Source organism: Vespa crabro, chromosome 6 (assembly GCF_910589235.1).
Source record: "Vespa crabro chromosome 6, iyVesCrab1.2, whole genome shotgun sequence".
NCBI lineage: Eukaryota > Metazoa > Arthropoda > Insecta > Hymenoptera > Vespidae > Vespa > Vespa crabro.
This window is the reverse complement of record NC_060960.1, coordinates 6,691,890-6,715,727: the sequence shown is the minus strand read 5'-3', so window position 1 is coordinate 6,715,727 and position 23,838 is coordinate 6,691,890. Positions and strand designations below refer to the sequence as shown.

Genomic DNA, 23,838 nt, shown 5'->3' with positions numbered 1-23,838 from the left:
CGAGTTAATATGTTTTCAGTTCCAAAAAAATTTTATTTGATTGATCATTTTACCAGGTAATATTAAATTAAGAATTATTGCATATCGAGGTACATACACGCAGTACAGACGGTCGTCTTTCACTTAATGATTGCATATCGATATATCAAAAGTTATGAATGAGTTTGGTCGTGACTCGAAATGCGACGAAATCGAGACGATATCGATTATTTGATTTGAAAGGACTGATAGAATTCGGGAGTATTGTAATAGCTCATCTGTATGAGTCTCAACTCCATTTGAATTCATTTGTCCGATTCATGTGCCTTTCGGATTTATAGAAAAAGGAATTTGATGATAGTAGATATTTCCAAAGCCACTCCACGTGCACGTCAATATCATAATTCCTATTGAGACATTTCTCTGTACACAATATTCAAAATACCAAAAATAATTATTATTGGCATTTTGATTTTTTGAAACACCCATAGCGTTTTTTAATTTAGTCTTTTTTTCTTTCAGTATTTTTTCGATTTTTTTTTTGCTTTTTTTCCTTTTTTTTTCTTTTTTTTTTCTTTTCTTTTCTTTTTTTTCGTGTCATTTCCACCAACGATTATCTCTTATTCTCCGATCGATATAGTTTATTAATACAATAACGTGTCCACTTTTTTTGTTTTGGAGTTTAGCTTAGATAAACGAGTTATAAATCTATGTATCACAACCAAATCACTGTACAATTCGGAATGTTAGAAGTTATGGAAAAAGTTTCCCCTTTTTCCGTGATTTTTTATTTTTTTTTATGTTTTTATTTTCTTATTTTTTGTTTTTCTTTTTTTTTTTCTCTCTTTTTTTTTCTCTCTCTTTCTGTAGGCGTAATTGTACGAAGTATAATTCGCTCGGAAAATTTTTTTAAGGCCGACTTCAAAGTAAACGTTATATCATCTGGTTGCGGCATTTGTTTAAAATGCATAAAAAAGCATATGGTCCCACTGAACAAAAAATCAATGGTACTCTTGATATCTTCAAAAAGGACCTTGTGAAAAATTCAGTTTATTTATCTTACGTCAAACCTGGAAACCACAAAATTCGTACGAAATGTTTCTTTCGAAAATGGAAAAAAAATGAAAAATGAAAGATATGAACGAACTGTATTTATATATATATATATATATATATATATATATATATATATATATAAATATGTATAATATAAATATATATATATATAAATATATATAATATAAATATATATATATATATATATATATATTATATTATATTTTACGGTTATCTTTTGAATAAATTTAATAAATATATTTAGCCGCTATATGATGGACGGTTCTTTTTTGTTTATTGACCAAAGTTTAGGCACATACGCTTCTGTGTTCTACTTAAAATTTAAGTTATACTTAAGGTTACGGTCTGACGAATTATTATAACGATTATTTAGAAAAAGGATGAGAGTAAAGATGTTCGATATTAATTTATGAAAATATTTAATTCAAAATTTGTATTCCAATACAAATTAATCTTTAGAGATAAGTAAGCCTTAAGTTTTACTTAAATTTCAAATAGATCCAGTACCATCTATTGGATTTTAGCATTTCTTAAATATTAAGTCAAAACGATAAAAGATTTCAGTGATATTACATATTCTATCATTGTCTTCTGTATTATTTTAACTATGTTCATAAGATAGGCATTTTGGCCAAAGTAACTTATATATGAATAATGAATGAGTAATTATATATGAAAATCTAATGCAATAAATCTATGCAATTGTAAATTATATATGAATATGAATGAATATTGCATTTTGAGATAAGTTAATAAATTGAATTCTCTCTCTCTCTCTCTCTCTCTCTCTCTCTCTTTCTTTCTTCCTCTCTCTCTCTCTCTCTCTCTCTCTCTCTCTCTCTCTCTTTTTCTCTATCTCTCTTTCTAAGAATTATCTTTGACGAGCATATAAATCTACAGAATAAAATTGTATGTTCTTAAACAGAAATGTAGGTTCAATTATGACAGTTGGACATATAGATAACAATTGGCAAACTTATATCTGTATTTTAATACTCTTTTATAGATGATCTTGTGTGCGAAGATTTGTACACGTTTATGTCTTTTGGAAATGAAGATTATTGAAAACCCATTTCTGGTAATATTACTCCTAGATACATCCGCTTCAGTATAAAATCGCTTTAGGTCGAAGCCTCAGTCCGATTCATTGCTTTAAAGACGGTTTATATCGTCATCGCTTTTATATATCTTAACTATAATTATTTATAATATATTCTTACCTCATAGGATCTTTGAAGTAATCCGACGGTACTTGAAATAATTCTGGATCAACATCGTCACGAAAGGAAAACTCTTGAAAAGTTATTTTTGCCGTAACGGTAGGTAAAATAGGTATATCGATCTTCACAGGGAAACCGGGAGGCAATTTCATTAGAACAAATTGTCTCAATTTGTTAAAATGCTTAAATGGTGCTACAACTTCCAAAACATTGAGTAGCATGTCTACTGTTAATGGAAAATCTGGACTCATAGCAACAGTTGCTTTGAAGGGCTTACTACTTTCTTTATAAACCATATTTCTTCCTAAAAGAGGACATTGTCCTGAAGGTGCAAGTTTATATTCTTCCCATGTAATATTCGACTCTGGGGGTGGATTTAAAGATGCTCTTCTCATAGGAGGCTAAAATAATGTTAGAACATTAGAAATATATTTTATTCTATATCATTAAAAAAAGAATAAAATCAAAATTATTTACTTCGTCGTTTGCAAACCCTTGCGAATTTCCTTTTGTAAGGGATTCCATTATAGCTTTGTTCTTTTGCAAATCTTCTTCGCTCAAATGTTCCCGTCTCTTTCTACTTTCTAATACCATACCGTTAATTTGATAAAAGTCTGCTGTAAAAGGTCCTACCATTTCCTATAAGAAATATTTTGTTTTACGTTCGATGTGACATTTATCAAAACTATGCTTTCACTATGTTTTTAATTAAAGTGATCATTTATCATTAATCTTAGATACCCTTTTATCTTCTCTAAAAATCCATCCAGTCTGGGCTCTAGTAAATGTTATACCTTTGGTCGACATTTGCGTTGCCATTATATCACTAGACATAAGGATATCAACTTCATTTTCAATTTCAACTTCTGTTTCCTAAAAAAAAAATACTTTTTATTATGATTCTGAAATAATAAAAGTTCATTAAAATAAAATAAAAACATACCTCATATCTCAAACGTTGATAAAGTTTAGCCTTATTGTCAAGGATAGTCAAAGATTTGCCAGGCTTTTTATCTCCATTAAAAATAAACGATATGTCACCTCTTTCCCATCTCATATCATTAAAGTCTACAAGAGTAGTATCCATTCTAATTGACGCTCCACTTTTATATATCCTACATATATCCGATGGTAATACTCTTGATAGTAGAGGCACTAAAAAAAATTAATTTATTATGATAGATTGAATAACAACTTTAATAACCTTGAAAATATTATTCAAGCGACATAATATATAAGAAATGTTTTTTTATCATTGTACCCCAACTTTGAAAGTCCCATTTTAACTCCATATAAAAATCACCCATTTGGTGTAAAGCAGCAATTAAACTCGGCCTTCTTTCCTCCATTTGTTCTCTTGCTTGTTGTTTTAATTTTCTTACTAAAGATGATACTATAAGGAAAATATTATTATTTAGTTTGATGCTAATAATATTGTGTAAAATTTTCATTTTAAAAAATAAAATTTTCAAGAACTAACTAGTTTGCCTGTCACCATAACTAATCGCTTCGGCTAGTGGACTCCATCCAGCTAAATTTTTTACCTTAACAGGTGCACCATGGGCGAGTAATAACAGAACACATTCTGCAACATCATTTATTCTTTGCATTCTACTTAAAAAAATCTTATATTTAGCTATTTGTTTTATTGGATATTAATGACAAATATTTCATTATATTACCTTTTCTTCCTAACATCACAGCTAAATGCAGAGGTGTATTTCCTAAAAAATACAATATACCTTTGCTTAAAATTTGCTTATTTACAAACACAAGTATTCATATTTAAATTACTATCTGTTATTCTACAAACTTTCAAATAGTATAGATTATCTACTATTTTATTGATACTAACCTTGTTTATCTTTTTGGCTGAGATCATGTGTCCTAATCAATGAACTTAAGGTTTTTATATCCCCTTGGAAGATGCATTTATGAAGAGGATACTGTTCACTTTCAGTGTTGTCAGCCATTGTAGCTTGTGTCTAAGATGATATTATAAATTAGTGTTGAAATAAAATTGATTATATATATTGTTTTTAGAGATGATTGAAACGTAACTTTAAAACAAATCATATTATCCAAAACCATAGATTATTATATATTTTTTTCAAGTTTTTACAAAGCAAGCCTTCATGACTTTAAGTGAACTGTTGCAATTGATACTTCTTTGCTATCTGTCGTTTGCCAAATCTTTTTTTACATTGTGTATTATTTTTAGTCCTTATTTAGAACATATACATATTGTAGTTTCTCAATGACATATCCTTTTCTGCGATTGACTCTGATTTAACCCCAGTGGCAGAGCATGTTGTTTAATCAAAGTGTTGACATTATTGCTTACCTTAATTAAGACTCAGCCTATTATAGAATCTAATGTGTCAGTATAGTGCGCAATATACATATTTTGTGTAATATCACTAAAATTAAATCGTTTAATAGCAACTTCTACTTAAAGAATTTACATTTATTATAATAATCATTGTGTTATTATTACTAATATAACCAATAATAAAATGCACGTTTTCTCAGTATCATATATTACGCAAAAGTATTGTTATTCATAGAGCTGCTAAGATAAGTATAGAGCATCATGAAATTGGAAATTTATCTTGACTAGGCCTATGTTTCGACCCTTCGAACTATTTGTTTTTGTTAATTAATTCGTCTGTTTATATTTGTACGAATACATCACAAAATATGATGGTAAAACAAACACATCGGTGTAAAATTGATATAGAAACGGCCGCTAATTACATCGATTTACTTTATATATCGATTCTACTCCTTCGTCGATTAGTCGACTTTTAATACACGATACATCGAGTATCGATATATCAAATCATATTATACGTATACTTATTTTTAAACACATAATTAAATATCATAAAAAAAAAATATATATATATATATACAAACAATATATACAAATATTAAATTGTATACTTATGAATCGATAAAAATACTGTTGTATAGAATTATTTAAATATTTTTTTCTTCTTATTGACTATAACCTTTATAATAAAAAGTCAATATAAAAACGAAAATAATACAACTCATCTCAAATTTTGAACTTTGTCAATATCTTTATTTAATATTTTTTCCTAAGAATACTTTTTTTTCTATCATAAAGCAAACAATTCTTTTATTTTTTTTTTATTTATTTATTTTTTTTTTTTAATATACATACCTAATTATTTAGTCGTATACTTTTCATTTACCTTTCGTATCGGAAAGGAATGGGTAACATGAAAAGTTTGAATCGAGTTCTAAACTAATACGCTAGAGGGCACTAGTGAAGCAATATATAATATGAATTGAAATTTCATGCTTCTATTCTATATACGTACACACATACATACACATCCTATCCACAATTTTATTTCTTATCGAAGAAATATTTAAGAAATTCAATTAATCAGACGAATTATCAATAATATGTAGCATCTGTTTTGTCTTGTTGATTTTTTGTTTTTCCTTTTCCGACGTTTTATCAGTATCCATTTCTTGCTTCATTTTTCTATAAAAAAAAAAAATATATATATATATATATATAAATTATTAAATAATATATTGAATAGAAATATTTTCAAAAAAATTCACAAAACAGACTTTTATATTTTTACCTGTATTTTGTTCTACGTAAACGCACTTTGATTATATAAAAAATAATATATCCTATTAATGTTAATAAAGTTCCCATCAAACCTAACATTATTGCCAATAAGATGATATTTAATTCAGACCAAAAATCATCCTTTTCGGGATTTTCAATTGGATCGATTGTTAATGGATAACTGTTAACAAAACTAAATGTTATTATAAAATTATTAACAAATCTCTCTCTCTCTCTCTCTCTCTCTCGCTCTCTCTCTCTCTCTCTCTCCATCTGTCCGATTTCACATTAGAAAGTTTAAATATACTTTACATACATTATAAATTTAAATTACATGGTAAATTTTAATTAAAAAAAAAAAAAAAAAGAAGAAAAGAAATGTACAAATTTAAATTAAATTTTGAATCATTAATATAAGTCTTCGAAATGAATTAATATTGTCTATATTTAAATACAATTTAACTAACTATGTCTCAATTTCTTGTTCGCTTAATTTATCAAATGGTCGATTCATAATTCTTTCCATATCCATTCCAAGTTGTTTAAACGTGGATTTCCCAAGCCAATCGGCTAAGTCATTGTGACCCAATTGACGAAGTCGATGAACTAAGGCTTCATGGCTTTGACCAAGACCTTCATTTGGAGAACTGTTCCAATGAACTAATTGTCTTATGCACGGAATATCCTCTTCTACCGTGCGTTCTGCCACATAATCTCTTTTTCTTTTTCTTTTTTTTTTTTTCTTTACTTTATTTAATTATTTTTTATTTCTAATGTAATACAAAAAGAATCTAAACGCATGTTGATATTAATTTATAAAAATATAATTTTTTTTTTTTAAATCATACATAATTATAAGCTTCTTATATTTTATAGCCTCTTTGATAAAATTATTTTCTTACTAGAGTAAAAACATTTTTGTTCTTTATTTGTCTGTATAAAATCTGATAAAAAATTTTCAACATTTTTTTTTTTTGTAAGAAATCTAAACATCGTTATAGCAAAAAAGAATATATATATATATATGTATGTATATTATTAATATTATTTTTTCTCTTTTTTTTTAAATTTACCTGCTGCCGCCAAATTCATCGGCAATTCATATGACGTGTAATGTAGGGCAGCAATAAGACGTCGACATTCGAATGGATCTAAACGTGCAGCAAGATATTCCAATTGACTCAAATTAATGTCAATCGTGCAAAAAGTATCATACAATAATGCAAAATAAACAAACAAATATACGGTGAAATGAAACTCTAAGTTTTTCATTGATGGATTGCAATTATATAGGTTTAGGTTACAAACAAAAAATAAATGTTGATTGAAAATGAATTTTTTTTTTTTAAAGATTGTCACGTTTATAAATCAATGCCACTCAGTTTTGCCTTAACATAAAAGTTTATATAAGGTGACCAGAAATCAAGTTAAGATCAATAGTTCTGTACATATACAGAGACATTAAAGGTAACTAAAGAAAAGTGACTTCGCATATTTTTCAGAATTTGTGTTAAAAAATCAACGAGAAAAAGATAAATAAATAAATCTTATTAATATATTCAATTCATTTCTAATTATTAATACTTAATTATGTATTTAAAAATTGCTGAAAAATTGTCTATCCTTTTACGGAGACATAAATATATTGTACTTATTACAGGTCGCTTTAATTAACCTTCTCGATATCTTATCATCTTGGTTTTATCATATCTTTATCAATTTGATTAACTTTTAATATTTATCTAATAATTATATAATAATCGATAATGATGCTTAATAATTTTCTTTCTTAATAATTGCTCAAATGAATAAAAAAAAAAAAAAAATAGTACATATTTATATGTACTTATAAGTTCTTATTATCTCTTGTGCTTCTTTCGAGTTTTCTTTCTTTTTTTTTTGAAACATTTGCAACATCCAGTTGGCGATGGTTCTGCTTGAATACTAGATGTTGTCATAGCAAGTTGCGGCACTGGTTGTGTTACATTCTGAGTTACTGGCTTGGTTTCCTTTTTTTGTATCTTTTTTACACCTATCAAGTCACTCTTCGATTCTCTCTTGCCCTTTTCTACATCCAACGACGATAATCTATTAAAGAATATATTTTTATGATTTTCTTATACCATAAATTTTAACATATCTATTATTTAGATCAAATAAAAAATGTCTTTTTATAATTTTTATAATACCTATCTTTTTTCTTTTTTCCTACCACCTTATTTACTAAAGCCATTAATTTCTTTCTTAAATGCAATGTGCAACAACAAGTTAAGATTATCGTTATGACGACGACAATACCGACAATTTGGAGTGGCATTTTATAGGTAGAAATTTCTAAAGAAAACATATCAAATGAACGAATATTAAGAATTTTCATACAAAAAAAAAATATTATCATCCTTTATAATACCCTTTATAATACCCTTACCTTCTCTCAATTGCGTTTTATTTAAAGAAGGAATAAACTTATCTAAGTCCATCCTGTTCTCTCTTTTAAAATCTTTATTATTATTGTTGCTTAGGATAATCGTAATGTTTTTGTCGTAATAATCTCTAAATATAAAAATATAATGTTGATATAATTATAGATCATGGAAAGTATTTATTATATTCGTTATATTCCTATATATCCTTGTGCTTTTATTTATAGCTTTTTATCTTGCCAAAAAAAAAAAAAAGAAAAGAAAAAAATATAACATCATTAAGTATTCTTTCAAAAGCAATATATTTGCTTTTTCATTCCAATTAATTAAAAATAAAAAAATTATACATATTATTATATTTAATGATTCCAGTAAGAAAAAAAAAAAAAACAATTTTGTAGCATTTAAAATAACCCACCTAATATATTACAAAATATAATTTCATAATTTTACATCGTACAATTTTCTCTTATAAATAAATTATCGTAAGAGTTTTACACACCGAGTTAAAATATTTTGAATTTCTTCGTCGAATGTTGACGACAAGATGGTCTCGGTACTAAGTTGTAATAAATTATTTAATCTCGATTGTAAATTTTTATATGCCGCGTCCCTTTTTAATTCGTTCATTTTGAATAGAGAACAAAAATCTTGATGATCTTATTCTCCATCGAAGATTTAGAAAGAGATCATTGATAATTCTTATAAGAGATTATATTATTTTCAATAAATTTATATAAATATATACGTATGTGAAGCTTGATAAAATAATTGTTAAATAATAATTTTTTCTAATTTATTTACTTAACCTTTCTGCACTAAATACAAATACATTCTGACAATGTATTTTCAAAAAACATGTGTATGTGTGTGTGTGTACGTTTGCGCGTATGTGTGCGTATATAAAAATGTCTACATATTAAGCGTGAAGATATTATCTTATCGAATGTTTATTTTTTTTTTTCGTGATAATAACAGAAATGCCCGATGGTAAAAAAATTTTGAACTTTTTAAATATTTTTCTACGATGCAATTTATACGTAACATTTATGTTTTAATCATTATTTTCATAACAGTAAGTTACTTATAAAGGTTTTCAATTTCTGCATATATATCTTTTAAATAATTTTTCGTCTCGATCCTTCTTTAGAATCGATTTTTATAATATAACATAGGTTATGGTTTTTTACATTATTAAATGAAAAAATTGTTAAATAAAAATTGTTAAGTAAAATATATATGTACATATTATATAATATTATATATATATAATATTTAATATTATAATATTTAATATTTTATCAGAAATATGGCTCGCTCAATGCAATGGTGGACGGGGATGGTTTTGATCGAAAGGAATTCGAATATTTATCATTGAGATTAAATCCTTTGGAATGTTTTCGACTTATAAACATAATGAGCGCTTCGATGAAATATATTCCTGAGATGCGGACAACGAGGATTCTACGGGAATATTTCAACAACGATGGAATCACGAAACGGGATTGTCTGATCAGACTTGAAAATTGGAACAATAATTATCTAGGTGCTAATACGGTAAAACAGAGTTCATATAACATTGAGGTCTTTTCTTTCAGTAACCGTATGTGTCGATTATTTTATTCATTAAATATGCCAAATTTAATTAAAAAAATCATCTCTCGAAACAATTCATAAAATTGTTATAATAATAGATAGGGGTTAATAATGTGTATGTATGTGTTAACAAAAAAAAAAAAACAAAAGGAGGAGAAAATTCTAATCGCGAGATGATGGATGTGACCTTGAGAATGTTAGGAAGACCTGATCTAGCGAAATATATAACAAGAAGTAAAAATGTCAAATCTTTCGATCCTATCGTCAACGATGACCTGTCCAAGGGACAATCGCATTCAATTTCGAAACGAAATTTATATAAAAATATGGAAGAAGAATTCGTTGGTAAGGAGAAGGAAAAAAATCAAAAAGTGAAAAGTAATTGCACAAATCAGGTTCATGAAAATCAGCACACTGTGTCTTCAACTGAAGGAAAAAAGACATCGTACGTTTGTTAAAATTATATTATTCACTGTTATATATTTATTATTTATTTATTTTCATATTCATTTATCTTATATTATAGTCAAGAAAAACCATCCAATGATGTGAGTGAAAATAAACAAGTAACTGATACTACCGAAAGTTCAACATCTATGCAATGGCTTAATCTTTTCCTTCTTCTTATCTTTTTCTTCATCGTTTCGTGCATTATATTATTTTGTGTAACTCGTAAGTGGAAACGTACAAAACTGATGGGGGCAAAACCGATGTAATTATTTGAATAATTTCAATGATTAACATATATGTAAACGAAAATGAATATGATATATTCGTATACCTTTTTTTTTTTTTAAAAAAAATAGCCATCTCGAAGAAAAAGGAAAATTGAGTGGTTGCACGTGCAATTGCTCAGATATGGATATTGAAAGCGGATCGTTAGAGCAATGTTCTTCAAAATATCACAGAAGTCGTAGAAATGATCAAGAAAAATGTCGAATACTTTCGAAAAAACGAAAGAAAGAAAAACCAAGGGACGTATGTGTTAAGAAATATCCCGATACATATGTTAAGAAAAATTTGAAAGTTAAGGAGAAAAGAAAAAAGCATAAAACTAAAAGAAAATCATTAAGAACGAAAGATTTGGACGAAGGAAAAGTAAGTGAAATTTTATATATTTTTTTTTTTTGCATAATTATATAGTTCATATATTTGTTCATTCCTTATGTCTGATTTTTGTTAAATATTCTTTTCTCTCTCTCTCTCTTCCTCTCTCTCTCTCTCTCTCTCTCTCTCTCTCTCTCTCTCTCTCTCTCTCTTTTGTAGTTGGATAGAAAGAGAATTCGTTTAAATATGGCCCATGATTTTAAAAGTTATCCAATTTGCGATTGTTGCAAATGTATCGCCGACTACAAATGACGATATTTTCAAAGTATGATGTTTGAAAGTTTAACAAGAGCAAAAAACAAGCATTTTGTGATAAATGGACAACAGATAGCAAATGTTGGATTATTAAATGAAAGTGATTTTTATATATGACATCTGATTTAAAATATTTATTTGATTTAAAATATTTATTGAATTAATTTCGAAAAAAAAGAACTATTATTTTTTTTAAATGAATAGGCATATATACCATTGTTGAAACTGATATAATAAATATCATGATAAGTAAATATATGTATATATGTATATTTTTTTTTTTTTTGAAAATAAGAAAAGCTTTTGGAAAACCAATTATTTTGATTTTATTAGATTCTTTTACCGCTTTTGAAATGGGAGCTTCAAAGTAAACAAATATCCTTCAATATCAATTTTTCTCCCGAGCGATGATAGTGATGAAGTCTTATGATTTTTGTTATTCCTTATACTTTGATAAAATTCACACGTTCATTGATCACTTTGAATTTGTCATATTTAATTTGTCACAGCTTGCATATAAAGTAATACATATATTTAAATAAGTGTAAAAAAAAGTAACAAAATATAAATATTTAATATTTTATCAAAAAATATGTATTAATATTTATTTTATCTATTTAATGGCATAGACTAATTTTATTTTTAACTATATTTCTAGTTGTCAGACATCTTCAAATTGACCTGTTTCAAATTCAGTATTCGAAGAGAAAGTATCGTTATTTAACATTTGTCTAAAATGCTTTAAAATTGATTTAGCATGTAAATCTGCAGGACAAAAATGTGACTGTAAAATTTGTCTTTTATAAGCAAAAATTGGAGAACATTGTCGGAGTTTCGGTTTCCAATATTCTGTGAAAATAATAATATAAAATTATATTACTTACTTTGTATGGTACAGTATTGACAGAAAAAAAGAATATTAGAAAATATCCCAATTTGTATATCTTACCATTTGGATCAAATTCATCCGCTGAATTATCTGAATCATCCCAATTTTCCTCAACCCATTCAGAAGAATTCTGTACTTCTTGTAATCTAAAGATTAACCAAAGACTTCAGTTGTATAATAAGCATTAATTACTATTAATTCAAAAACAAAAGTGATACACACTCATCATCATTAATTTTATATGAGTAAAATGAATATAAAGATTCATTGTCATCACTGCATTCAGATTCCTTTTTTAAACCAACTTCTCTAAATTCTTTGTTCCAATACTCTAATAATACAGCTCTTAAATTTTCATAACTCTTCGTGATCTAATAATATAATATATCAATATAAAAAAAAATTGTGATTTATAAAGTTTTATAGGTAATTAATTAGTTTATAGTTTTTATTTTTATTAATTTTTTATATAGCAGAAATTTTGTGATTATCTTACCGGTAAATCATTAGTTGAAAAATAGTTTTGTTCAAGATCTATTCCTTGTAAACAAGTCATATTAATATTAATATCTGTTGCTGTAAAAAATTTATTATCATAAAGATCCAGAAACTGTAAATTATTTAAACGCATCATAGAACTTGGTAAACAAGTTAATGCATTATAACTAGCTATTAATGTTTTAAGTGATGTCAATTGGCCAATAGAGTCAGGCAAACTAACTAATAAGTTATTATTTATTATCAAATTTTGTAAATTATGCAAGTCACATATTTCATCAGGTAACCAAGTAATGTTATTACAACTAGCATCTATTGTTACCAAAGCCAGAAACTCATTTATGCATTTAGGTATCATTGGAATATTTGTTTTATGAAGATTTATTTCTTTCAGGTTAGATTTATCTTGTATATCTTTAATTGGTAAAGCCCAAAATGTATTTCCTTTCTTTGTTATTTCATCATTACCAATATTTAAACTTTCAGGACACTTTAGTCTTTTAATAATTTCACTCAAAAGTTGTTCAGACAATTGACATTGTACCATTGATAATTTTGTAATATTTAACATTGGTATTTCTTCACTTGGAAAATTAAATTTCTGAAACACTGTATAATCTAATAATACTTCTTCCAATTTATAATATTTGTTAGTAAATATCCAATTTAAAAATGATGGACAGATATCATTTTCTTTAGCATAAAATCTTTTAATCTTAATACTACATAATGGAACATTCAACATAATATGATTATTTTGTGATAAATCTAACATTTCCAAACTACACATTCCTGTTCTAAGGCAATCAGGAGTATACATAAAATTGTTATTAGCAAGAGAAAGATATTTTAATCTATTTAACATTTTGTACGACCCTGGAATGTCTCTTAATTTATTAGAACCTAAATCCAAATCTTCAAGATTTGATAAATTTCCAATATTTTCTGGAATTTCTTTTATGTTATTATTGTGTACCTTTAAAGATACTAATTTTTCTAGATTTCCAATTACACTTGGCAAACATGAAAGTTGATTATTATTGAGAATAAGATGTTGTAGATTTTTTAATAGATCCAAATAGTCAGGTAGATCTTTTAAATAATTGTTAGATAAATCTAATTTTATTAGATTAGTTAATTTATTTGGTAAAAGTTTATTACTAGAATTATATATATTTTGTATATATAGGATACTTTTAAAATTTAATGATCCCTTTGTATAATTGTTCATTGGTACTGAATTCTTGTTAGACGATTCTATAAGACATGGCCAACATTGATTTACTGTGCTCTCAGATTGTTCTTGATATACTAATATTTTCAGATTATCTTTCTCCATTTTTTTACAAACATATATTTAGTTATGAACAATTGCTCTCAAATTAATTCTCAAGTTAATTCTCTTTTACATATAATTTATATGCAATTTTTATTTGATACAGGTATTAGTTTCTAAATTTTTTCAATGATATAGCACTTTAAAAAATACATCATAATACTTTTTATTAAGTATTCCTCTTTTATAACATTACTTTTCTTGTAACAGTATAGAAAGTATTTCATTTAACATCAATATATAGAAAATTGATCAAATGTTAGAGGTTATCTAAAAATAAGAGGAAAGCATGATTAATATATCATTATTAATTTAGGTTAAAAATATTAATAATTACGATATAGGCATAAAAAAAGGATCAAGGATAAAAGTAAAACAATATATATATATTATTAAATATAAAAATGTATACATACCGTTTTCAAAATGTCAAAGAATTTCAAGAAAAGTTGTATTTAAAAATATTTCATGATTTTCGATGATTCAAAAACTGACACATTGTGATTAGTTAAATCATGTAATTGCGTAGTTAAATGTGTATACATCTTATTGGATAGATAATAAAATAGAAATTAGTATACAATAAAATAGATCGAAAAATGTTCAATTAAAAATATTTTTCTTAATTAACCTTAAATCACCGTGATATAATATTAAATATAAAAACCTTTCTTTACATTAACTTGATATAAATATTGAACAATATTTTGTTATATATTATATCGTATATCTTATATTGTATTTAATTATGAACGAATAGATATGTCATGTAAACGCACCATTTTAATCGATTTTCTGCGAAAATTTGAACACTATTAAAAAAATTGCGATGAAGAATATTGTTAAAAAGGAAAATATGTCATTAATATAAAAACATTAATGTTTTTAAAAGAAAAGAAAAGTTTTACGATCATCATTGTTATTTATGATTATAATTATATATTCGTTATATTTTAATAATCATAATGTGATAAATATCATAAACGATAATAACAATTATGTGCGTCGTCTATGTATATTGAGAAATGTATTTTTAAACTTTAGTACTATATTTATAGACGTTTTGATGATGTTAAAGTAATAATTATGTTGCCTATCATTGGGCGTTTTTAAAAAATTTCATTCAAATAAATCACATTATTTACATTTTAACTTACTTTAGATAACTTATCTACCTTAATTATATGTTTCGTTGTAAACATATTATATGATAATATAATACAATATTATAACGCAATAATAATTAATATAATATCATAATATATGTAATTTTCTTTCATTAGTTCTTTTTTGCTCATAGAATTAAATATTACGAAAAGAAAGAATAAAAATAAAATTACCATTCACACATAATAATTTGCATATATCTTTAAAATGTTAGGATAAAAATTTAATTAGAAATTCGTTAAATATTATAATTTTAAATATTATTCATCAAATATTGAATTTTCAAACATCGAACATCGAGTTTTGTAACGACATATTTTGTATTTTATTTGCATTTTATTAATATTTATACATTTATGTAACTCACCTAGTTATACGTAAAACAAAACAATAGGTATTATAAAAGCAAATTTTTTGCTAAGAATTTTATATAATGTAAAAATAAGGAAGTATATAATGAATATTTATTAATCTTTCTAATACAAGTAAAATCCTTTCTGTACGAGTTGAAATCACTTAAAATAATTATATAAATTTTAATATTTTATTTGAAATTATTCCATTTATATAGGTAAAAAGAAAAACATTTGATTGAAAAGAAAAAAAGGTGCTTTAAATAGTTGTTTATACGTCTTTGTTCTTAACAATAATTTAATCATGACTTTTTAACGGTTAATATTCAAAAAATAATAGTATTATACTTGCAAATAAAAAAAGTTCACAGTCGTATAAATCGATAGCATTGAAAGTATAAAAAGAAGAGTTTTTATGAAATACCTTCATAGGTATCCGTTTATTGAATCAGTTGTATTCATTACTCTGCCATTTTATTTTATTTTCCTTAAAAGTAGCTACTTCAATCAATATGATTCCAGATAAGTTGAATGACGACGCAATTGTGATTTCTGGTATATCCGGAAAATTTCCTAATAGTAAAAATATTAATGAGTTAATAAAAAATCTTATGAATGGTGTTGATTGTGTAACGGAAAATCATTCAAGATGGTCCGAAAGTAAGATTATAATCGTTAATTTTAATACTATTTAAGCAAACATCGTGAACTATGATACGTGTTCGAACGATTACTTTTTCCAGAATATCAACAAATTCCGTCGCGTATTGGAATAATATCAGATATCACAAAATTAGACAACATATTTTTCGGCATTAGCTCGAGACTTGCGTCTTCAATGGATCCAGTGGTAAGAATCCTATTACCTTGTGTGTGGGAAGCAATCGCTGACGCAGGCTTGAATCCATTTGAATTACGTGGAAAGAACATCGGCGTCTTTGCATCATTATCTATAGTGGAGTCTGATAAAATCATTCTTTATGAAAAATACGAAGTTAGTAATTGAATTCATATCATCGAATAAGTGATAACATTTGGAAATTTATGCTCATCAATGTTATCGATGTAGCCACATGGTTTCGGTATGTTGGGATCCGCTCGTACAATGGCATCAAATAGAATATCCTTTTTTATGGACGTTGTGGGACCAAGTTGTACCATCCAATCATCCTGCAATGGTAGTGCAATGGCCTTGAAAAAAGCGATCGAATCTATACAATCAGGTGAATGCGAGGCAGCAATAGTCGATGCAGGAATCCTTGTATTGTTTCCGAACATCTCCTCTCAGTTGATACAATTAGGTAAGGAATCAAATAAATAAAGTAAAATAAAATATCAAAAATGAGGACATTATTGAAAGATAAAACATTGGACAAATTGATTTTTAGGTTTATTGGCACCGGACGGTGTAAATAGATCGTTTGATGCAAAAGCATCGGGATACACGCGTAGCGAATCCGTAGGTGTCCTGTTTCTTCAAAAAGCCAAAGACGCCAAGCGTATTTACGCTGAGATTAGTGCTATAAATGTGTTATTTGGCGAATGTATCAAAGAGAAAACTGTAATGTTTAATAGTGCTGAGTTTCTAGCGCAAACAATGAGAGAGACGTTGGAACAGAACGGCCTAAAACCAAGCGATATAACTTACATTGAAGCCGATGGTACGGCAATCAAAAGAGTAGATCGCGAGGAATTAAAGGCGATCGATCTTGTTTATGCACAAGATCGAAATCCTTCCAATCCTCTTCTAATTGGATCGGTCAAATCGAATATTGGTCATTCAAGTTGTACTAATACAATAAATTCGATTATTAAGGTAGATTCTCTCTCCTTCTCTCTCTCTCTCTCTCTCTCTCTCTCTCGGAATACTTTAAGTATTTAATATTAATTTTTCTAGTTATTATGCTTTAAGTTCATCTATAATTTTTAGGTTCTCATTGCTATGGAAAAAGAAGTTATACCCCCAAATCTTCATTACGACGAACCTCCGGAGGATGCTAAATGTCTTCGCGATGGACGTGTAAAAGTCGTTACAAAACCAACACCTTGGACAGATGGTTACGCAGCCGTGAACACTACTTCTCACGGTGGATCCTTCTCTCACATTATCCTAAAACGTCATTCGAAAAATATGAAAAAGAAAAAGTTTCCAAAAAACGCGATGCCTCGACTTTCTGTAATGTCCGTTCGAACTAAGGAAATGTTAATAGAGATCTTTAATGATGTAAGTTAACGATATACATTTTATTCGATAAATGAGATTTGAAGAATAGGATTCACACGCCTCTCACGTTTAGATAAAGAAGAATTATGAAGACGAAGAATTCCTACAATTAATCGCAGACCTTAATGAAAGGCCATTAAATAATTCTCTGTTTCGTGGATATATATTAACGCCACCAGCTGGTATGACAAATCCAGAAAAAATTGTAGAGGAAATTGAACCTATTACTGAACAATCTAAACAGATCTGGTTCGTTTTTTCGGGAATGGGCTCGCAATGGACTGGAATGGGTATGACAAACATTATATTTAAATCTACAAAAGTATATTACGTTGTATAACATGATATACAATTAAAATTGCTTCTTTCAGGTGAATCTCTGATGAAAATACCAATCTTTGCAGAAGCAATAAGAAAATGCGATGCAGTTTTAAAACCTAGAGGATATGATATCGTGCGAATTTTATGTGACAAAGACCCAACGATATACGATAATATTATAAATTCTTTTCTGGGAATAGCGGCTGTGCAAGTAATTTATTGTCTTATATCACTAAGCGCTCCAGATTGCAGTGTTCTTTTTTTTCAAATAATTGGTTCTTTGTCGTTCCTTTTACGTAGATAGGACTAGTAGATATTTTATATGCAGTCGGCATAAAACCACATTATATGATCGGTCATTCTGTGGGTGAACTGGGTTGTGCTTACGCAGATGGTTGTTTTACTGCTGAGGAAATGATTTTAAGCGCTCTATCTCGAGGTTTGGCATCAATAGAAAGCAATTTGATACATGGAACTATGGCTGCAGTTGGTCTTGGCTATGAACAAGTGCGACATCTTTGTCCCGAAGACGTCGATGTTGCTTGTCACAATAGTAGTGATAGTTCTACCATAAGTGGACCTACCGAATCTATTAAAGCTTTTGTTAAAGAATTACAGGTAAAATTTAAGAAATCGTTTGAAAAACAATTTTGATAGTAATAGTATTGTAAAAATTAACAATCATTATTCTTATTTAAGGAAAAAGGAATATTCGCTAAAATCGTGCCAACTAGTAATATCGCTTATCATAGCCGTTACATTGCACCGGCTGGTCCAAAATTGTTGAAATACTTGCAAGAAGTTATTTCTCATCCAAAAGCTCGCAGTGAACGCTGGATATCCACGTCTATTCCGAAAAGTGAATGGAATTTAAATAAAGCGCATCTATCATCGGCGGAATATCATACCAATAATCTTCTTTCTCCAGTTTTATTCGAAGAGGTCTTGACATTCATACCAAAAAATGCAATAACCATTGAAATTTCACCCCACGGGCTTCTTCAGGTTTGTTTGCAATCGCAAGACTTTTAAATTATATTTATTAGTACTGAAAAATTTATTATATTACATATTTTAGGCTATTCTCAAAAAATCAATGCACAGTGATTGTATTAATTTAACATTAACAAAACGAGGCCATAAAGACAATACAACTTTGTTACTATCTACATTAGGAAAGATTTACAATCTTGGGTATCCTATTGCGATAAAAGAGCTTTATCCGCGAATTTCATATCCTGTTTCTAAAAATACACCTTCGATTTCTTCCCTCGTTCAATGGGAACATAGCATCGATTGGTAAGTATGCTATTGATTTTTACTAATTCTATGATACAAATTAATTTTTTTTCGTGTACGATAGGTTCGTGTGCTATTACGAGGAATGTAAGACAACTTCATCTACACAAAAAGTGTTTTTTTTGGATTTAAAATCAGACAAATACAAGTTTTTGAAAGATTTCAGAATTGGTGACGATATAATAGTACCTTTACCTATTTATTTGCACTTAGTTCAAGAAATTCAATTATTAATAGGAAAACAATCTGATCGATTTTTTATATTTGAGAACATTATTATTTATAATAAATTACTAAAAGTACCAGAAAATGATATCCTTAAATTGGTCATTATGGTGGCGAAAGGTAAATAGCGTAGCAATTACATATTTTTACATTATTAATAAATTAGTAAACTAATTCGTTCATTTGTTTTTTAGGATCAGGACAATTTGAAATATTATTTAACGATGACACTATGGTAGCCTCTGGAACTATAACGTCGAAAAATATGTGCATAAAGGAATTTCCTGATACGGATTTTTTAAAAGAAGAAAATCAAATATATACGAGGGAAGATTTTTATACGGATCTCTTTGTACGTGGTTATGAATACGGAGAATATTATAAATGTGTTAATGAACTATCGTTAAATTTTTCAAAAGGACATCTTACATGGAATAAAAATTGGATGCCATTATTGGAAGGATTGTTCCAAGTACAAATTTTTAGTAGCAATAATAAACATATATTAATGCCAAGTATGATACGAAAGATTGTCATTGATACAAATGAATTCGTAGAAGAAACGAAAGAAGAGAAAGGTGAAGCCTAAGAAATTACTTTTAATTTTTTGATAAGCCATATAAATATAACGGATAATTATTTTCTAGTTTTACCGATGAAGTACGACAAACGGATAAACATGATAGCTTGTACAGGTATTGAGATGAGCGGTGTCGAATTTACGGAATTAACAATAAAAAACACAGATTTTTCTTCGAATTCATTTGTGAATGAAGTTCGATTTATTCCGTATATAGACGAAACGGAGATGAATATGATCGACGTTTGTCACATAGTACTAGGATTACTTTCGGAAAATATTTGTGAAAATAATACGAGGAAAATAATAATGATAGAAGAGTCAAAATCACACGATCAAGATAATACATTAGAGTGTTTCCAAAGCATCTTGAAGACGGTAAATAATACCTTCGAAATAAAATGCATTGTTAAAGAGAATCTTAACCAAATCTTTGATGAACAGTTTATTTTGATAATCATTGACAGCATTAATTTTAATGATATAAAAAACATTCTTAATAATATAAATGAAGAATCATTTCTATTGATAATCGTAAAAATGGAAAATCAAGATAAACTAATTACCGCATTCACAAATATAGGATTAAATCTCGTTTTAAAGAAAAAAATAGCCCTTGATCGTACGGTTTTGCTTCTACGAAAAGTTAAGAATGCAAAGAAACCAATTGTCATTAAAAATCAAAACAATTGTATTGATCATCTGAAAAGGAGTTTAAGAGATTCGAAATATGATAGAGTTATCTTTCTGGTGAATACTATTACAGACAACAATGTTTTTGATACAGTTCGAATTCTGAAACAAGAGCCAGAATACAGGAAACTTCAAGTTTTTGACCTACAAAATTCAAAAGCACCGAAATTTTCGCTTGAAAATGTATTTTATCGAAACCAGATGAAATTAAATCTTTATCAGAATGTATTGTCGTCCGATAATGTATGGGGTACGTACAGATGGATGCCATTGTCTGAGAAATCTACTTTCTTACCGCGTTGGCGAGCTAATATTGAAAAATCAGGTTCATTAACCTTGATGGAAGAATTATCATTGAAGGAGAAGGATAAAAGTATTGTAAAAGTAGAGTGTGCTGCATTCGATTTAAATATTTACGAGTACTGGTTGAACAATGAAGTCAATTTAGATTCTCAAATATGTATCACAGAATATTCAGGAACAGATGAAAAAGGTCATAGAGTAATGGGACTTCTTCAGAATTTAACAATAAGTAATGAGATTTGTCCCGATCCGGATTTTACTTGGACGATACCAGACTCTTTAAGCTTCGAAGATGCTGCAACAATGCCTCAAGCTTATTTGGCAGCTTTTTCCATTTTACATAAGAACTCGTATTACTTTACCAAAATAAAAACTATTTTGATACATATCGGTGCTAGCGAACTAGGACAGGCTCTTATTAATCTATCTTTATGGTATAATTTTGATGTCTATACAACTTACGAAACTGAAATGGAAAAACAGATAATTCAATCAAGTCAACCACGTTTACCGGATTCTCATATTATGAACATTAATTACTATAAAGATTTCTTATTCAATATTACGAACGATAAAGGAATGGACTTCGTTGTTGCAAGCTATTCGGTTTTGAAAGATTTTGAATCTTGTCTAGATGTTGTCGGAAGTCATAAAACTATCGTATTTATTTATGATTCTAAAATAATTAATCAAATGACTTTTGGTACAAATGCTTTTCTAAATGATATTCGTATGTATAGCTACTGTTTGCAAGATATAATGAATTTACCAACGACAATGAAAAGAAATATAGGGGAATTGATGAGAAAAGCTTTACAAGAAAATATCTTAAAACCACTTATTTCCTATAAACTTCATTTACCAAAAACAACGCAGGAAGAAAATAAGATAGTTCATCAACGTTATGGAAAAGTAAGAAATATTGGCATTTAATTTATTTTCATGGAAATACTGTTATACCATTAATATATAAACAAAATATTTAATTGTAGGTGCTCGTCTCTCCGTTGGAACTGTCTAAATCATTTGATACTGTTCCTAGCTTATGCTTTGATAAAGACAAATGCTACTTCATTGTTGAGGGTTTGGATAGTTTTGGCATGAGATTGATAAAATGGTTAATTGATGAAGGTGTTACGAAGCTATTTGTAGTTTCTAAAGAAACCCACAAAGAGTGTAAAGAATACTATCTAAAGAAATTGTGTGAACACGTAGAAAGGCTTGAATTACGAATGGGGATTGATCTGACGAATGCGACGGTGGTACAAAAATTATTAAGGGAAGCCTCATCTTTAGGTCAACTTGGTATTATTTTCGACTTACAGAGAACAAATAAAGAATTTTTGTATTCTTCATTTAATTCGATCAGAATCACTCAAATATTTGATCAAGAATCAAAGAGACTTTCCCCGTCACTCGAAAAATTCATCATTTTTGAGTTTTACGATGAAAACGAAGCTTCTTCGAAGGTCTTCGTGATGGAAAAAGTTTGCGAACAAAGGACAACCATTGGTCAGAATGGATTACTTGTCCTTATACCTAATTTATTCGAAATTACACAATCCAAATTTCAACCGAAGGCAGAATGTTATTTGAGAATGTTAAATTTGTTTCAACGGCTAAGAGTTTTAATCAAAATGAACTCTTCTATTATCTTTTTATATCACAAAATTGTACAAAAATCTATTGTTATTGAAGATCTGGTAAGATATCATTGTTTTCAAAACTTTTAATTAGGAAAATTCCAAATTTTTAATTAAGAAATAAAATTCCGTAATGTTTTATTTTGTAATAATTATATTTTTTCTTTTTCTTTTATAGAGTAAAGAGGATATGACTGAGAAGGAATATGAACAAAGATGTTTCGAAGAATATTTGAATGTACAACAATAAATTACTTAGTTAATCTAAAACTCTTTATAATTTACTTCGTTTTAAAATATATAATTTGGAGCAATAATTTTTCTTCGGATAGACACATACAGAGAGAGAGAGAGAGAGAGAGAGAGAGAGAGAGAGAGAGAGAGAGAGAGAGAGAGAAACACACATACATATAGCGATTTTTATATTTAACACAATTTGCCCTTATGATGTTCTATCAAAAAAAGTTCGATTGAAATTGATATATCTATTCCTCAAAATGTTTTTGATTGATAAATAAAAGAAATATTTATAATTTTAAGGATGTATAAAAATCTTCTTTTTTTTTATACACTCCAATCATTGCATAATCAATGTAAGTTTCTCATAACCTATAAACATAAAAGTGTTATGTATTGAATTATCAAATTTATGTTTAGTTAATAATTAATTTGTTAATAACAAAATAATTTTTGTCTACTTACGATTAGATGAAAACATATCTTTATATTATCATTGAAAATTTTATACTTCTTTTAATAAAGATGAATTTTATTATTTGATACTTAACTTACATAAATTAACAATTGATCCAATAATACTTATTACTCGCGTGAATATTGAAATCGTTAAGTGAAACAGACGATGTGCACTTATTCATATAATGGTTGCTTCTGGGATAGATTATATTTTACAATATACATAAAACTGAGTATTACGAAAAATTAACAGAATTATTAGAAAATAAAATAACAAGTACATCAGAGGTATGCCCAGGATATTTTATTGTGTTCTCAAATAATTGCATTTGATTTAT

The 23,838-nt window shown here is 27.5% G+C and overlaps 5 protein-coding genes across 9 annotated transcripts; 1 reads left to right on the top strand and 4 right to left on the bottom strand.

The window, feature by feature from the left end:
• Positions 1–12: 12 nt before the first annotated feature.
• LOC124424936 (ankyrin repeat domain-containing protein 13C) lies at positions 13–5,042 on the bottom strand. 5 transcript variants are annotated; one of them, XM_046964581.1, is made up of 11 exons: positions 4,621–5,042; positions 4,338–4,548; positions 4,132–4,261; positions 3,959–4,000; positions 3,757–3,861; positions 3,538–3,669; positions 3,220–3,431; positions 3,018–3,149; positions 2,754–2,915; positions 2,277–2,677; positions 13–1,049 (listed from the first exon to the last, which is right to left on the bottom strand). In XM_046964581.1, the coding sequence occupies exons 2-11, from the start codon at positions 4,365–4,367 to the stop codon at positions 1,034–1,036; spliced, it is 1,362 nt and encodes a 453-aa protein (XP_046820537.1). In that variant the 5' UTR covers positions 4,368–4,548; positions 4,621–5,042; the 3' UTR covers positions 13–1,033. The 5 variants fall into 5 exon arrangements, with proteins under 5 accessions (XP_046820537.1, XP_046820535.1, XP_046820538.1 ...); XM_046964579.1 differs by having other exon boundaries at positions 4,338–5,042; XM_046964582.1 differs by lacking the exon at positions 4,338–4,548 and having other exon boundaries at positions 4,621–5,041.
• Positions 4,418–7,289, bottom strand: LOC124424811. The gene is made up of 5 exons (XM_046964315.1): positions 6,966–7,289; positions 6,360–6,612; positions 5,903–6,073; positions 5,701–5,796; positions 4,418–4,499 (listed from the first exon to the last, which is right to left on the bottom strand). The coding sequence occupies exons 1-5, from the start codon at positions 7,162–7,164 to the stop codon at positions 4,418–4,420; spliced, it is 801 nt and encodes a 266-aa protein (XP_046820271.1). The 5' UTR covers positions 7,165–7,289.
• A 180-nt stretch (positions 7,290–7,469) lies between these two features.
• On the bottom strand, positions 7,470–11,733 carry LOC124424655. The gene is made up of 4 exons (XM_046964026.1): positions 11,617–11,733; positions 8,321–8,445; positions 8,082–8,226; positions 7,470–7,980 (listed from the first exon to the last, which is right to left on the bottom strand). Exons 2-4 carry the CDS (start codon positions 8,370–8,372, stop codon positions 7,752–7,754), a joined length of 426 nt encoding a protein of 141 aa, XP_046819982.1. The 5' UTR covers positions 8,373–8,445; positions 11,617–11,733; the 3' UTR covers positions 7,470–7,751.
• A 111-nt stretch (positions 11,734–11,844) lies between these two features.
• On the bottom strand, positions 11,845–14,667 carry LOC124424654 (leucine-rich repeat protein SHOC-2-like). The gene is made up of 6 exons (XM_046964025.1): positions 14,628–14,667; positions 14,413–14,541; positions 12,659–14,266; positions 12,385–12,533; positions 12,223–12,308; positions 11,845–12,122 (listed from the first exon to the last, which is right to left on the bottom strand). Exons 3-6 carry the CDS (start codon positions 13,997–13,999, stop codon positions 11,935–11,937), a joined length of 1,764 nt encoding a protein of 587 aa, XP_046819981.1. The 5' UTR covers positions 14,000–14,266; positions 14,413–14,541; positions 14,628–14,667; the 3' UTR covers positions 11,845–11,934.
• Positions 14,668–15,944: 1,277 nt separating this feature from the next.
• Positions 15,945–23,343, top strand: LOC124424978 (fatty acid synthase-like). Its single transcript, XM_046964675.1, has 15 exons — positions 15,945–16,176; positions 16,260–16,510; positions 16,586–16,817; positions 16,905–17,332; positions 17,447–17,740; positions 17,814–18,030; positions 18,112–18,272; positions 18,362–18,679; positions 18,761–19,066; positions 19,140–19,360; positions 19,425–19,705; positions 19,780–20,163; positions 20,233–22,073; positions 22,154–22,864; positions 22,983–23,343. The coding sequence occupies exons 1-15, from the start codon at positions 16,029–16,031 to the stop codon at positions 23,052–23,054; spliced, it is 5,865 nt and encodes a 1,954-aa protein (XP_046820631.1). The 5' UTR covers positions 15,945–16,028; the 3' UTR covers positions 23,055–23,343.
• Positions 23,344–23,838: the final 495 nt, after the last annotated feature.

Coding starts and splice junctions, on each gene's coding strand:
- LOC124424978 (XM_046964675.1), top strand. CDS start 16,029: ATGATTCCAGATAAGTTGAATGACGACGCAATTGTGATTTCTGGTATA. Junction 17,333..17,446: donor CAATAAATTCGATTATTAAG/GTAGATTCTCTC, acceptor TATAATTTTTAG/GTTCTCATTGCTATGGAAAA. Junction 19,361..19,424: donor TGGGAACATAGCATCGATTG/GTAAGTATGCTA, acceptor CGTGTACGATAG/GTTCGTGTGCTATTACGAGG.
- LOC124424811 (XM_046964315.1), bottom strand. CDS start 7,164: ATGAAAAACTTAGAGTTTCATTTCACCGTATATTTGTTTGTTTATTTT. Junction 6,613..6,965: donor GATGAATTTGGCGGCAGCAG/GTAAATTTAAAA, acceptor AAAGAAAAAGAA/AAAGAGATTATGTGGCAGAA. Junction 5,797..5,902: donor TTACGTAGAACAAAATACAG/GTAAAAATATAA, acceptor TTTTTTTTATAG/AAAAATGAAGCAAGAAATGG.
- LOC124424655 (XM_046964026.1), bottom strand. CDS start 8,372: ATGGACTTAGATAAGTTTATTCCTTCTTTAAATAAAACGCAATTGAGA. Junction 8,227..8,320: donor TAAAACGCAATTGAGAGAAG/GTAAGGGTATTA, acceptor TGTTTTCTTTAG/AAATTTCTACCTATAAAATG. Junction 7,981..8,081: donor GGAAAAAAGAAAAAAGATAG/GTATTATAAAAA, acceptor ATTCTTTAATAG/ATTATCGTCGTTGGATGTAG.
- LOC124424936 (XM_046964579.1), bottom strand. CDS start 4,367: ATGGTTTTGGATAATATGATTTGTTTTAAA. Junction 3,670..3,756: donor TTATGGTGACAGGCAAACTA/GTTAGTTCTTGA, acceptor TTTTCCTTATAG/TATCATCTTTAGTAAGAAAA. Junction 3,150..3,219: donor ATCAACGTTTGAGATATGAG/GTATGTTTTTAT, acceptor TTTTTTTTTTAG/GAAACAGAAGTTGAAATTGA.
- LOC124424654 (XM_046964025.1), bottom strand. CDS start 13,999: ATGGAGAAAGATAATCTGAAAATATTAGTATATCAAGAACAATCTGAG. Junction 12,534..12,658: donor TTTCAACTAATGATTTACCG/GTAAGATAATCA, acceptor TTATATTATTAG/ATCACGAAGAGTTATGAAAA. Junction 12,123..12,222: donor GGATGAATTTGATCCAAATG/GTAAGATATACA, acceptor TTATTTTCACAG/AATATTGGAAACCGAAACTC.